The sequence below is a fragment of the Scardinius erythrophthalmus genome (assembly GCF_964197995.2).
Source record: "Scardinius erythrophthalmus genome assembly, chromosome: 14".
Lineage (NCBI taxonomy): Eukaryota > Metazoa > Chordata > Actinopteri > Cypriniformes > Leuciscidae > Scardinius > Scardinius erythrophthalmus.
In genome coordinates, this window is record NC_138234.1 from 9050757 (window position 1) to 9066160 (window position 15404).

General features: G+C 42.1%; 3 protein-coding genes across 11 annotated transcripts in view; 1 reads left to right on the forward strand and 2 right to left on the reverse strand.

Moving 5' to 3' along the window:
* The window catches only part of LOC308701935 (uncharacterized protein), a 166878-nt gene that overhangs the window by 106323 nt on the left and 45151 nt on the right, over nucleotides 1-15404 (reverse strand). The gene's annotated exons all lie outside the window — the stretch shown is intronic.
* Nucleotides 1-15404, forward strand: part of LOC308701953 (uncharacterized protein) — a 116914-nt gene that overhangs the window by 69471 nt on the left and 32039 nt on the right. For 5 of the 9 annotated variants that reach the window (XM_081384446.1, XM_081384445.1, XM_081384442.1 and 2 more), the window contains 2 exons: nucleotides 5822-6037; nucleotides 6163-6230. In XM_081384446.1, coding sequence (XP_081240572.1) covers nucleotides 5822-6037; nucleotides 6163-6230 — 284 coding nt within the window. Of the gene's footprint in view, nucleotides 1-4366; nucleotides 4445-5821; nucleotides 6038-6162; nucleotides 6231-15404 lie in introns of all 9 variants that reach the window. The other 4 variants (XR_014031538.1, XR_014031539.1, XM_081384447.1 and 1 more) reach the window with 2 other exon arrangements.
* The window catches only part of LOC308701960 (uncharacterized protein), a 92407-nt gene that overhangs the window by 41971 nt on the left and 35032 nt on the right, over nucleotides 1-15404 (reverse strand). Inside the window, exon 2 of the mRNA XM_081384461.1 lies at nucleotides 5800-6005. The gene's annotated coding sequence lies outside the window, so the exon portion shown is untranslated. The remainder of the gene's footprint in view (nucleotides 1-5799; nucleotides 6006-15404) is intronic.

Below are 15404 nucleotides of genomic sequence, written 5' to 3' on the forward strand. Positions count from 1 at the left end.
CAGCCTGTTGACTTTGAGTCTGCTGCAGCCCTAAGCCCACCTGCACGGTGTGAAGTTATCTGTCCCCTGCAACACACGTGAGAACTGTATACTGCTGTTGAAGTTGATTCTGTCTGTCTTAGAGAGGCTCCGCTCAGCCTGCGACTTTGAGTCTGCTACAACCCCAAGCCCATCTGCATGGTGTGAAGTTATCTGCCCCCTGCAACACACGTGAGAACTGTATACTACTGTTGAAGTTGATTCTGTCTGTCCTGGAGAAGCTCAGCTCAGCCCGCGACTTTGAGTCTGCTGCAGCCCCATAGCCCACCTGTCTGGTGCGAAGTGTTCATCCCTCTGTATTGCATGTGAGGACTGCACCCTCTGCTTAAAGTATTGACTCTGTCTGTCTTAGAAGAAGCTTTGTTCCGCCTGTTGGCTTCGAGCCTGCTGCAGCCTTATAGCCCACCTGTCTGATGTAAAGTGTTCATCTCCCGGTAACACACGTGAAACCTGTATCCTCTGCTCCCAGTGTCGATACTGCCTGTCCATAAGAAGGCCCGCTTAGCCTGTGGACTTCGAGTCTGCTGCAGCTCCAGAGCCCACCTGTCTAGTGTGAAGTGTCCATCTTCCTGCAACACACGTGAGAATTGCACACTCTACCCGCAGTGTTGATTCTGCTATCCTTCGCCAAAGCCCCGCCCACCGGTTTGACCTGAGCTCACTGTGCACCTGTCAGTCTGCCCGCATAGTGAAAAGTGGACATCTCAAGAGAGTGAATGTGAGAACTGTGCACGCTGCTTGAAGTCGCCATTCTGTTCGTCCCCGAGGAAGCTTGTCCAGGCTGTCGGGGTGAGACAACCGCATCCCGTTTGACCACCGACCCGCCTGTGAAGACTCACCTGTCCCTCACAGGCCACTGCGAACCTTGCACCGGTGTGAGAAGAGGAAGAGCCCTGACCATCTACTCACTTGTGGAAACTCACCTGTCCCTCGCATACCATTGTGAACCCTACATCGGCGTGGGAAGAGGAAAGGCCCCGACCGTCTACTCACCTGTGGAAATTCACCTGTCCGTCGTAGGTCCCTGTGAACCCTGCATCAGTGTGGGAAGAGGAACAGCCCCGACCACATACTCACCTGTGGAAACCCACCGGTCCATCACAGGCCACTGTGAACCTTGCACCGGCGTGGGAGTGGGCCCCGGAGACTACTGCATTGCCTCGATTCCTGGGAAGAAGAAGAAAGGAAGATTTAGTTTTAGGTTATTCAAATTACTTTTAACTTTAATAAAAAGAACTGTTATTCCTTTAAATTCCGTCTCCGTCTCGTCTCTGACACGCTCCTCAGGGTGGTCCTGGTTCAGGGGTGGGCGCAGTCCGGCTTGGCCCATCCCGACCTGTGACATATTTATGCATCTGCTGCCTTTTGATGGTGAGAAATGCAGACTAAACAAAAACAAAGCAAGTGGATTTAATCGCGTGCATGCAAGCCTGCTGGTCATTTGATGGTGAGAAGAGCAGCAAGCAACATGAGAAAGGGCTTGACTTGTAGTGAAGTTTTAGAGATGATTATGCAGCCTGACCCTTCCAGCGAGCTGCAGGAAGTATCGTCTTCTCCCTCTGACACCACAGACTCAGGAGAGTCAGATCCTGATTTGGATGTGGCACCCTCATCATCCTCTCTAGCTTCCACTGAAGGCGAGGAGGATTCGGAGGATCCTGGATCTGGGTGGATTGGGAGAAACGGCGAAGTGTGGTTTTCCACTAACGCGGAGACAACTCCCTTTCTTCATCCTGCCAGAGGCGTGACTCCAGGGCCGACGCGCTATGCCTTCGTAAGGGTCCAGAACATGGATTCCGTGTTCAATCTGTTTTTTACGGAGGAGATGATTGACCTCATTGTCAGCATGACTTGCGTCAACACATACATGTTTGTACAGTCATACAAACATGTATGACTATGCTTTGTGATGGCATAGCGCGTCGGCCCTGGAGTCATGCCTCTGGCAGGATGAAGAAAGGGAGTTGTCTCCGCGTTAGTGGAAAACCACACTTCGCCGTTTCTCCCAATCCACCCAGATCCAGGATCCTCCAAATCCTCCACGCCTTCAGTGGAAGCTAGAGAGGATGATGAGGGTGCCACATCCAAATCAGGATCTGACTCTCCTGAGTCTGTGGTGTCAGAGGGAGAAGACGATACTTCCTGCAGCTCGCTGGAAGGGTCAGGATGCATAATCATCTCTAAAACTTCACTACAAGTCAAGCCCTTTCTCATGTTGCTTGCTGCTCTTCTCACCATCAAATGACCAGCACGCTTGTAGCACGCGTTTAAATCCACTTGCTTTGTTTTTGTTTAGTCTGCATTTCTCACCATCAAAAGGCAGCAGATGCATAAATACACTTACTTTGTTTTTGTTTACTCCATGTAGTTCTGAGAGCTGAGGTGCATATTTTGATTTTCTCAGACGCATCAAGGTGAGTTCACACACACACACACACACACACACACACACACACACACACACACACACACACACACACACACACACACACACACACACACACACACACACACACACACACACACACACACTTACTTTATTATGCTATTATACTCCTTATAAACTCCATATAACTCCATGTAAAAGCCAGAAACTAAGCTTTTTTTTTGCCCAGGCCTATCTAAAGGGTTAATGGTTCCACCTGGTTATCAACAGTAAAAATTACAAATTTTACCTCTTCCCAACAGGGAAAACCACCAACAATCAAAAATGCATGATTATATGGTGTCATGGCTTTGCAATCAAAAAAATGTGGTTATAATGGAAGTCAAGGGGGCAAAAACAGCCACGAACAGTAAATGAGGGAGAAAAAGTTAAAATCTGATGCTGCACAAAAACTAACAATGCATCAAAACCAATGTTGTTTCTAATCTTTGACATGTCCAAGACTGTGATAAAAGGTAAAAAAAAATCCAGTCCACAATCACATTTTATATTGAAAATGAGTAATTTTGTTTTTTTTTCCCAAATCAGTGACATCATTTACGAATTTGGCAATTAAAGAGTTAAAATCCTGAATTTTTTTAAACATTTAATATTTTTGAGCAGGACTGAGGTTGATTAATAGATTCATGCAAAATAAATTGAAACAAATATTTATCTGATACATTTTTACAGCAGTTTAAAGTAGTGGCTGTTTTCAGCCACGAAACATAACGAAAGGGTAGTAAATTTGCCCACAGTGTACTGTTGAGTTTTTGAAAAATTTCAAAGCATTTTCCCAAAATATGTGTCAAAATAAGATTTGTCACCAAAAATCATTCCATTTGCTGAAACACAGAAAAAGTTATGGAAAAATTTAGACTCAAAAATACCCCATAGTGGATGAAAACATCCCCAACAGCACATAAGGGTTAAGCAGCCCTAAAAGGTGATATATTTTGTGCTGTTTACTGCATTTGAGACAGTGTTTTCCTCAGTGCATAACTTACATTTCTAAGGTATATTCTCTATCAGTAAATGTTAGAAAGTCATGCAGATATTTACATTTTGCTGTCATGAGTGGACGAGGCTTATGCAAGTCTCGGAGTTCACACAGTAAACGAGCGCTGCTGTGTACCAAACAGAGTAGGAGCGCACTAATTCTGACTAAAATATACATTTTGCTAAAAAATTATTGTTGGACATTAAGTGCCTTACGTATAATTATAAAACTACAAGAAATTGTATTTTTATGAAGTGTATGCTAATATAAGCCTAATTACTTAGCTCAGATGAATTAATGTGTTCATCTTACCAGTAAAAATGTAGTCTGTGCTTTTTTATTATTTTTTTATATTGTTATATTGTTGTTAGATTGTTATATTCTAATGTTCTACTAATAACAAACAAATGTACAGCTGCTATAAACAAAACCAGAGAGAACGGCTGCATGGCAAGAAACTGCTGATCAACTGAATCCAAACAAGTTAAAATGTATTCATATATTTTAAAACAATCTAGTTTAATCATGGGCAAAATACATTTAAACAGTCAGTAAGAATATAAATATACAAACAAACAAACAAACATTTGATATTATACAATATAAGTGAACACGTTTGTAGGCCTATATTGTGTCGTTTATCCTTGTAGCCTATTTATTTGATTTATTATTTAAATTGATTTTCTGTATACTTTTATTTTTGGACTGATAATGGTTAATAAAGTCAAATGATGGTATGTGAGAGTGTCAGCAGTAATATCATTGTGTTCCTGTCTCTTACGTTCCCCTCCCAGTCTAAGGGTCTGGAGGGGAGGCAACAAAGGGAAACAAAATATGATAATAAAGTAACATGCATGATCATGAGTGATTTTCAGTATAGGCTCTCTTTTCTGTTGAGGCAGAACGATTTGATGAACTTCGTTGAGGGAAGAACGAGCAATGGATTTCCATCTCCGCAATAAAACTCCCCCTTCCAAAAAGTAGGCCTACTTTAAGTACCTTATTATGAGGTTTTCTTTTGAGATTTGCAACAGACTCAATACAGCTTGCTAAAGATGGGTCTGTTGTCTGAGCAGTAGCCAATTGTTCCCTGCCCACTCCCAAAACAGTCTTCAGTTCAGGTACATAATCTACCTCGCATTATTTCGTAACATTTGCCGTCTCTGGCGTCATGTTATGATCCTCTGAGTCAACCAAGAAGCTCTCAGAGAAAACAATTATCCAACAATCTCCCAACTTCTTTATTTAGGTACGCGTAACTGTGCATACAGGAAAGGCAGCAGGAAACTTTTCCTTAAGCAACAAACTATCATTTTGAGTTGTTTCTCTAATTACCAAGGGTCTAAGAAAAACATCTCCACCGGCAGAATCGTACCCTAGGATAACATCTACACCATCAACTGGTAGATGTGAGCAAACTCATCTGGAGTGTTACAGGGCCAAGTGACCAAGTCTGGCGTGAGGTACAAGTCATGTAATGGTAAACTTAGACATTCCATGCCAATCCCTTGCACTAAGATATTGGTGCCGGAGTAAACAGTTGAAGACGGTAATGATTTTTTAGCGAATTAGTGACTGGACTGGCCCACTGTCTCTCAAACTCTTCACCAACCTACCCAATGCGTCAGGTAAATGTTAAATTAACATTAACAGAGATTAATAAATTATGCATACGTGCAGTTCATAATTAGTTAAAGTTAACTAATGTAGTTAACTAATGTTAACTAACAAACCTTATTGTAAAGTCTTACCGATTTTGTGATTGAGACAGCCCTTAAAATGGCAGACTCTCTGATCAGTGCCCTAATGAACTAAGGAGCTTATAGAGACACACCCAAAGACTTGTCATTACTGAATGAATCAGCATTTTTGAACAAATCTCCTGAATTAATGGTTCAATAACAAACACATGTTAACAATCACTTGTTGCCACCTGGCAAACTGATATAGTCGATACAAACTTGATCTGAAGCATCAATAAATAATGATACTGTGGGGTTGAAAAGACTGTTTGTGGAGCTGTTTCTTGCCAATACATGACAACTGCTCTCTCTGGGTTAGAACGCTGATCTGAATGTTTGCTGTAAATGTCCTTGTCAAGGGTTTAATAGACAGAGCCGAACTGCTGTAATATAGGAATGAGATTGCATGGGTGTTCGAATCGAGATTACAATCCTATAACAACTAATTGTGCAGCTCTATCATAAGTTCATTATACTTTTTTAATAAACTCTCACTGACTGATATCTTGCAATTGGCCTAAACTTTCATAGTACAGATGTTTCATAGTAACAGTTTGTTACATATTTACTACTTTCCTTTCTCATTCACTCACACTAATAACTGTCCCTCTTCAGCCGTTACAACACCAGACCCGCCCTCTACTTCACGTCCTACTTCACATTCTACTTCAGGTCCTTCATCAGGTCCTTCTTCAAGTCCTTCTTCAGGTTCTTCTGGCCCACACTATCTGATAGTGCCAATTTCTGCTGCTGCTGCTGGATTTCTGTTGCTTGTGGCTTCAGTCGGTCTCTTCTTCATCTGCAGGAAACACAGAGCAACAGACCAACAGGGCAAGTGTTACCTACTGCTGAAATATATCGGTAGAAATATATAATTATTTTAATTAATAAGTATAATTGTAATTATATGATGAAAATGCATTCACTGATTACGTTTATTTAATCTATTATTACAGCTGAGACCCGTGAAGAAGAGATCACTTATGCTGATCCGACATTCTACAAAAGAAACGCACAGAAATCGGTAAGATTGTGTCATTGTATTATTTTCAGCAGTCTTATTTAAATATGCTTAGTGTTTCCCTGTGCAAGTGTGTGTTATGTTGGAGTAGTTTAGTTATTTAACAAGAAGTTTAGTTCCACACCAGAGCTTGAACAGATAAACTCTTTACTCATGTATTTACACACACGCATGCGCACATCGGGAACCCTGGTTACCCTGGAAAACAATTTAAAATACAACATTGTGAATAGGTATGCTTATGTTTAGAAATTAATTTTAAGATAATTAAACTAATCATTTAGATTCCCTGGGATTAAACAGGTAAAAAAAACAAGTAACACTAAAAGTACACAATGGATATGACATTAATCTGACATGACCGGAAGGGAAAAGTGCACCAGGGTTTGAAATCTAAGATTTAAACTTGTTCTTTGATTCTGTCATTGTGCACATTTCTTGAAAAAACTGTCTTCATACATCCACTAAAAATGACTGCCTCAGCAGTTTGTCACTGAGGAAAAATTATGAAAAAAAAGTTTGAAGTTGAAGTTAGTTCTGAGAAAAGATTATGCAGCACATATGGTGAAACAGGAAGTCCACCCAAACTTTTATCACAGAGTGTAACAAATGTTTAGCTCCCAATCTTCACCCGATTTGCTGAGACCATCACAACTTTCAAGAAACTGCTAAAGACAAATATCTTCCACAAGCACTTGAGACTGGTGGTGGTTCTTCTGTGTCTATTTACCTTTAAATGCCCTTATTATGCAATTTTAAATGTTCCCAATTTTGTTTAAGAGGTCTCCTACAATACATGCATCCAAGGTCAAAAAACATAATTTTCTCAAAATATACGTTGCACTTTACTTAATTTCTCAAAGAGTCTGAAAACGATTCATTCAAACATTCAGTTTCTCTAAACCCCTCCTTTCCGAGAGCCTACTCTGCTCTATTTGGTCAGACGGCCCAGTCTGTTGTGATTGGTTGGCTGCTTACAGTGCGTGTTGTAAAGTAAATGTCTATTACCATGGCTGAATTTCAGCTCTGGATCTTCCACACTACTTGATACTCAGTGATACGAACAGTAACGATGGCGTCAGTTTTACCATATCTATTCACCTCCTAATCCTTTTGAAGTGATCTAAAGTGGATTTGCTTTCACAGCACTGAAAAGGCGTCTTCAGTTCTTTTTTGTTTTTCACTTAGGGGGTAAAAAGAAGTTTTAAAAATATGTTTGCAGCGGTATGCTGTTTAGCGGACATCCCAAAGCCACCCACATTGATGACAGCAGCATTTAGATGAATATGTAAATATATGCTGCACTCTTCCTATAAACAACAAAAATAGGACACAAATGCCAGTGCTGAGAAACCAGCAGGTTAGAAAGCATCTGATCATAGCGATGTAAATACGTTTGCACCAGCTCTGCAATTCAGCACTCCAGTAACGTCTTGCTTATTTATATAGCACTTTATACAATAGATTGCTTTAAAGCAGCAGCTTTACTGTATTAACCATGAAAATAAGTGTCAGTGTCTTGAAATTAGAATGGGACGTCTGACCTTGACGAACTGAACAGAAGATAGATTTCCAAAAAGATATGGGAGCCTCAGAGCCACACTTATTATGTAATCGCCACAGACCAATGGGAGTTTGAAGGTGTTTACCAGCCGGAGCGAACTTTTGCGGAAAGTAAACTTTAAAACGGCAAGCAGTTTAAAAGAACATGTAAACATTAAAACATGCAAGCTCAGTGCGAGGGTTTAAACTTTTATTTTGAAATCACAAAGTACACATTTAGAAACATATTGATGTATTCTCCTGTCTGTGTTAGTGTAGGTTTATGAGTGAATTACATTAACATTACAAATCTGTTGAAATGACGCATACAACATTCCCAGATGAACATTATACGCAACTCAAACTCACAGCATGTGTAGAGATGGACTTTGTTAGCTGCTTAGATGCTCCATGAACGCAAGCAATACCAGTACAAAACTTCGCTATGAAACACAAAGCTCATCAGACATTATGCATTCCCAAATGCACGTTATTGGAAACCCAAACAACCAGCACATGCAGAGACTGAATTAATGTGAAGCAGCATTTACTGTGAATGGAGCCACTCTGAGAAACATGTAACCTGCATACACATGTAAATAATTTAAAGCATTGCACTTCACTCTGAAACCTGCAAGGCATACACTATCTATTTAACCCAATCGTTTGTGATTTCACAATAGCAATATGCTAGGATTTTTAAATGTTTTAATATGCTGATATTGCGAGACAGCTTTTCACCTCAACGAGAAATATCAGCACATTTTAATTTTGGAAGATTTTGCCCCCCTAGTGGTAGCAATTTGTAAAAAAGTGAATCATAGAATCATTCTTTTAACTGATTCTTTCAAATCTGCTGATTCATTAATGAACAAAGTGACAACTGTCTATAGACTGCATCTGAAATCGCATACTTCCCTGCTATATAGGCGAAAAACACCATGTGACAAAAGTAGTAGTAAGTCCAAATTCACAGTACTCATAAAAGAGCAGGGAAAAAGTAGATTACCTTCTGCTTCCGGAAAGAATCTAAAGTGTGAATATAATGTACACTTTACACTCCCATGAGGCCAAAGGAGAGAATTTGTGAATAACATGCAACTGACGCTGTAGGCCTGTCACGATTATGACATTTGACTGATGATTAATTGTCTAAAAAATAATTGCGGTTATGACGATTAATTGTCAGTTTTAGGGCTTTGTCATGCATTTTTTGTGTGCTTCGTTCATTAAATAATTGTGATGAATCGAATCCTTTGTACGTTATCATTTTGCAGCGTAAGATTAAAGTTAACACCTTTAAATATTAAATAAATGTATTCAATTCAGTAAATAACTGAAACAATTACAACAAACTGGTCAATCACAGAAAAGGCCATACAATGTATCATCCATATACAGGGTGAACACTGTAAATAAAAAAATTAATAAAAAAAGTTGCTGCCTTAAAGGGATACTCCACTTTTTTTGGAAATAGGCTCATTTTACAACTCCCCCAGAGTTAAACAGTTGAGTTTTACCGTTTTCGAATCCATTCAGCCGAACTCCGGGTCTGGCAGTACCACTTTTAGCATAGCTTAGCATAGATCATTGAATCGGACATGACCATTAGCATCTCTCTCAAAAAAAATGACCAAAGAGTTTCGATATTTTTCCTATTTAAAACTTGACTCTTCTGTAGTTACATCGTGTACTAAGACCGACGGAAAATGTAAAGTTGCGATTTTCTAGGCTGATATGGCTAGGAACTATACTCTCATTCCTGCGTAATAATCAAGAAACGTTGCTGCCGTACCATGAGTCAGCAGGCGCAATGATATGACGCAGCGCCTGAAAATAGGTCTATTAGGTTAGACAAACTTAGTCCCGGTCACGTTGGAAGTTATTTATTTTGTTTCATACGTTTTGGGGAATTGCTAACTAAAAGCAATTAACAATTTCCAATAGTATTAAAAACTTTCTTTTACAAAAAAAACATAAAATGAAACAGCACGTCTGTGCCATTCATTCACAGAGACACACAGAACATGCATGATTCCTATTTAAATGGTCTTTATGCGGTTTAATATTGACTGACACTGGTCTATATCGCGATTTTATTTAAGTTTACTGACCTACTTTTCATCTAAAGTTGAAACTAAGTAACCACCGGAAGTGCGAGTACACTACTTGGCGATTTCGAACGTTCCGAAACCAGGAAATGAGATAAAGGCCTATAGGCCTTTATCACAGTGCGCGTGACGTCACTTCCAAGGGCGAGTAGTAGCGTAAACCGACTTCCGGTCTAGTCTGTAGCAATGGCGGCGAGCACAGCGAGGAATTGTTGTTGCGTTCCTAAATGTTGTAATAGTTCTACTAAACAGCCGTATCTCAGTTTTCATTCTTTTCCAACTGATGAAAAAGTTAAGAAAATGTGGATTCATTCTATTCGGCGGGATGAAGGCAAAAGTTTTGCAGTTTTAAAAGGGAGTACGTACGTTTGCGGGCAACACTTCACAGAATCTGACTACTCGTCAACAGCCGATCGTAAATGCTTGAAACGTGGAGTTATACCGTCCAGGTTTGAATGGAACAACTGGGGGAGTGTTCGCCAAAAACGACCCAATGTACTGGATAAGATAACGTCAAAGCGCCAACATTGCAGTGAATCTGAGGTCAGTGATGAACAACCTGTTGTCTATTACGGACCCGTCCCACTTACAGACCATGACTACTCAACACCTCCGTGTCCAGATCTATTGGATGCTGCAGCAGAGAGAATTAGAGAGTTGGAGGCAGAAGTGAGAGCTTTGTCTGTCTCCTGCATTCAAATAAATCGATTTTGTCTCTCGGATGACGACTTCCGATTTTACACACGCTTTCCCTCAGAGAAGGTTTTCAGAATTTTCTGGGCATCAATAGAACCATCAGCATCGAACCTTTTGTACTGGTCTAAGGCACAGAGACATGGTCTAGAGACGGTTCCAGGACCAAGCCCTAACAGAAAGCTTCAGCTTATTGATGAGCTTTTCCTTTATTGCTGCCGCGTGTCTGCAGGTCTACGAGAGAAGGTCTTGGCAGATATCTTCAATGTGAGTACAACAACGGTCAGTCGAGTTATCATAACATGGGCAAATTTTCTGTACCTTGTTTTGGGGTCCTTGCCTATTTGGATGACCAAAGAGCAAGTCAGAGCAACCATGCCAGCAAAATTTAAGGAGCACTTCCCAGATGTCCGTGTTATTTTGGACTGTACTGAGATCAGATGTGAAAACCCCTCAGCACTTATAGTCAGGTCCGAATCTTCAAGATTGTGTAACCCTGTAGGCATTTTTGAGGAAAAGTTGTTATACCACATTTTTAGAAAGTTCAATGTCTCCTGAATAAGGATCCACCATATAACATTGAAATAAGGGTCCCATTTTCTTGTAATTGTTATCGAAACAATAGGTGCATTATTCACAGCCGAAACACTACAGGTGGATAGGGTAACATTTTTAAGTTATAGATATCACCATAAAACCTTTCCAGTTTTCCACTTACATAAGTATTACAAGTTTTCTGAAATGTCATGTTTACATATGCAAATGAGGCATACCAGTATGTGTATATATATATATATATATATATATATATATGGTTGACGATTGAAAACAGGGTGAGACAGTTGAAACTGAGATTGACACGAAAGATTTTGTATAGGAATGAGCCAAAGTATTTTAAAGATTATTTTAAGCTTATTAGGAACTCTCATAGCTATTCAACTAGAGGTAGTGCCACAGACATTGTTCCTTGTAGATTTAAGAGCTGTTCTGGGCAAAACACCTTCTTGTACACGGCAGCAATGGAATGGAATAAACTCCCAGTTGAGATTAAGTTAAGCCAGTCAGATCATTGTTTTAATAGAGCATGTGGTGAATGGTTGCTAAATGCTAATTAGATTTTTTTTTTTTTTTTGTTATGTGATCTTAAGGAATATTTATTATTGAAGTGTATGTATTTGTTTATTTTATTTTTATTTTGGATGTGGTTGAATGTACAAGGTACCTTAGTCATCTGTAGCTTGCCTGACCATCTTTATCAGACTACAACGAGGACCACAATGGAAATAAGTTTTTAACAAGTTTTTAACTTAACTTGTGTTATCCTCGACAGTTCTGACTAATGTATAATGTCACTGTGATGACTTCATGTTATGCATTTATTTTTTACTGTCTAATAAATCAAATCAAATCAAAAATATAATTCGAGGGGCAGGCATACCAGTACGCGGTTCTCCCTTTTGGGCTAGCCCTGTCTCCTCACGTCTTCACGAAGGTTGTCGAGGCAGCCCTTGTTCCTCTTCGGGAACACGGGGTTCACATCCTGCACTATCTCGACGACTGGCTGATCCTAGCTCCCTCTCGAGACAAGGTTTGCGAACACAGGGACCTAGTGCTCCGGCACCTAGCTTGTCTGGGCCTTCGGGTCAACTGGGAGAAGAGCAAACTCTGCTCCGTGCAGAGGATCTCTTTTCTCGGTATGGAAATCGACTCGGTCGCCATGTGCGCGCAGCTTACGAGCGAGTGTGCGCAGTCACTGCTGACTTGCCTTCGTCAGTTCGAGGGCAAGAGTGCGGTTCCACTGAAACTATTTCAGAGGCTCCTGGGGCATATGGCATCCGCAGCCGCAGTAACGCAGCTCGGTTTGCTTCATATGAGACCGCTTCAGCTTTGGCTTCGTGATCAAGTCCCGAGGTGGGGATGGCAACACGGCACGCTCCGAGTCCCAGTGACTTCGACCTGCCGTCAGACCTTCACCCCGTGGACGAGCCTCAGTTTTCTATGGGCTGGAGTGCCCATAGAACGAGTTTCCTGGCATGTTGTTGTATCAACAGATGCCTCCACAATGGGCTGGGGCGCCATGTGCAATGGACATGCTGCCGCGGACTCCTGGACAAGACCCTAGCGCCTTTGGCATGTCAATTGCCTTGAGTTGCAGGCTGTACGTCTCGCCCTGCACCGCTTCTGTGCGTTGCTCAGGGGTCAGCACATATTAGTCCGATCAGACAATACCACGACAGTAGCGTACATCAACCGACAAGGTGGTCTGCGCTCCCGCCTTATGTCGCAACTCGCCCGCCATCTCCTCATATGGAGTCAGAAGCATCTGAGGTCGCTTCGAGCCATTTATATCCCGGGAGACCTGAACCGTGCAGCCGATCTGTCTCTGTTTCGGCCTCTCGCTGGAGAATGGAGACTCCATCCCCAGTCGGTTCAGCTGATTTGGGATCAGTTCGGGGACGCTGGGTAGATGTGTTTGCCTCCCACGACTCGTCCCACTGTGACCTGTTTTATTCTCTGACCAAGGGCACGCTCGGCACGGATGCACTGGCGCACAGCTGGCCACGGGGCCTCTGCAAGTATGCGTTTCAGGACGAGGAGCAGGTCATTTTGGTTGCCCCGTATTGGCACAACCACACCTGGTTCCCAGAACTAGTACTCCTCGCAACAGCACCTCCCTGGCCAATTCCTCTGAGAAAGAACCTGCTTTCTCAGGGATGGGGCACCCTATGGCACCCTCGTCCCGATCTTTGAAACCTCCATGTGTGGTTCCTGGACGGGACGAGGCAGGTTTGAGTACCCTACCACCAGCGGTGGTGGCTACCATCACTTCCGCTAGAGCATCGTCCACGAGACATGCCTATGCATTGAAGTGGAACCTCTTTGTCAACTGGTGTTCTTCTAAACTTCAAGAACCCACGAAAGGCCTGATCAGTGTCGTGCTTTCCTTCCTGCAAGAAGGGTTGGAGCGAAGGCTGTCTCCCTCCACCCTGAAAGTGTATGGTGCCGCCATTGCCGCACATCACGACGCAGTTGAAGGTAAGTCCATTGGAAAGCATGACCTGATCATCAGGCTCCTGAGAGGAGCGAGGAGACTGAATCCTCCTCGCCCTCCTCTCGTTCCCTCTTGGGACCTCTCAGTGGTTTTAACTGCTCTGCAGAGTGCTCCCTTTGAGCGTCTGCAATCAGTGGAGCTTAAGTTCCTGTCAATGAAGACAGTGCTCCTGGTTGCATTGGCCTCCATCAAGAGGGTAGGGGACCTGCAGGAATTTTCGGTTGACGAAGCGTGCCTGGAATTTGGACTCTTACGTGATCCTGAGACCCCAGCCTGGATATGTGCCCAAGGTTCCCACCACACCCTTTCGAGACCAGGTGGTGAACCTGCAAGTGCTGCCCTCGGAGGAGGCAGACCCAGCCTTGGCACTGCTCTGTCCAGTACGCGCCCTCCGTGCTTATGTAGACAGAACGCAGTGTTTCTGGACTTCAGACCAGCTCTTTGTCTGTCATGGTGGGAAGCTGAAGGGAAAGGCTCTCTCCAAGCAAAGGTTGTCTCACTGGATAGTGGACGCCATTGCTTTGGCTTACCAGCAGCAAGGTCGACCATGCCCCCTTGGTGTGACGGCCCACTCCACCCAGAGTGTGGCATCCTCTTGGGCTCTAGCGCATGGCGCCTCGCTAACAGACATCTGTAGAGCTGCAGGCTGGGCGACACCTAACACGGCCTCTGGGCGACCCCTACGTGTGTATTCCACTGTAAGCCTCTCTGAGCATGTGTCTTTCCCTCGGCAAGCCACCTTGCCACCCCTGGGTTTGAAATATTCCACCTGCGGCTGGACACCCCAGTGATTCTCAATATGCAGCCCCCTGGGGTCATGTGTATTCCAAGTCCCCCCCTTCGGGCTGGGCATAATTTTATATTTCCACTGATATATGCTTCCCAGTGTACCTTGGTATAATTTCAGCAGCCATTAAAAACTGTCCCTTTCATGTTAATGTTGTTTTTTCATTGTTTACATGTTTAAATATTCTGAGAATGCATAGTTTAGTTCTAATGTTTAAACTGCAATAAATGCTTTTTTTTTTTTTGGCAGCCATTTTGTTTTTATTGTTTATGCCAAAACAGTGATGTTTACAACTTGTTATACGGCAGAAATGGATTCAGCACCTAAAAATCATATAGAAACAATACTTGAAGTACTTTTCCTCAAAAATGCCTACTGCATCTTATCCAGGGCTATTTATCTATTTTGGGACTCGACTATTACACTACAGTCGGAGATGTTTTCCCATTACAAAAACTACCCTACCTTCAAAGGCTTGGTTGGCTGCTCGATCCTGGAGACTGTTGTATGGCAGATAAAAGCTTTACCATAGAGCGACTGCTTGAGAATGTGGGAGCCAGGCTTGTTTTCCCTCCATTCAAAAGAGCAGCCCAATTTACAAAAGAGGAGACGAAACGTACACAATCAATAGCCCGTCTAAGGATTGTGGTGGAAAGAGTCATTCGGCGAATCAAAGAAAACCACATCTGGGACTCTACCATTCCTCTTACCCTGACAGGCACAGTGAACCAAATATGGGCAAACTGCTGTTTAATGGCTAATTACCAAGGCCCACTTGATGCAAATGATGATGTTGTATAGAACGTTTATACAGAAAAGAAACATGATTTAATTTGCCACCAATCAAATGTCTGTTTTATAGTTTAATTTGTACAAAAATATTGAATTGTGAAAACTTGCATTTAATGTTGCAATATGTTTTTAGTAAATGAGCTTGAAAGTTGCAAACTTAAAAATTGGAATTAATTGTTTTTTATTGCACCACTTTTTTT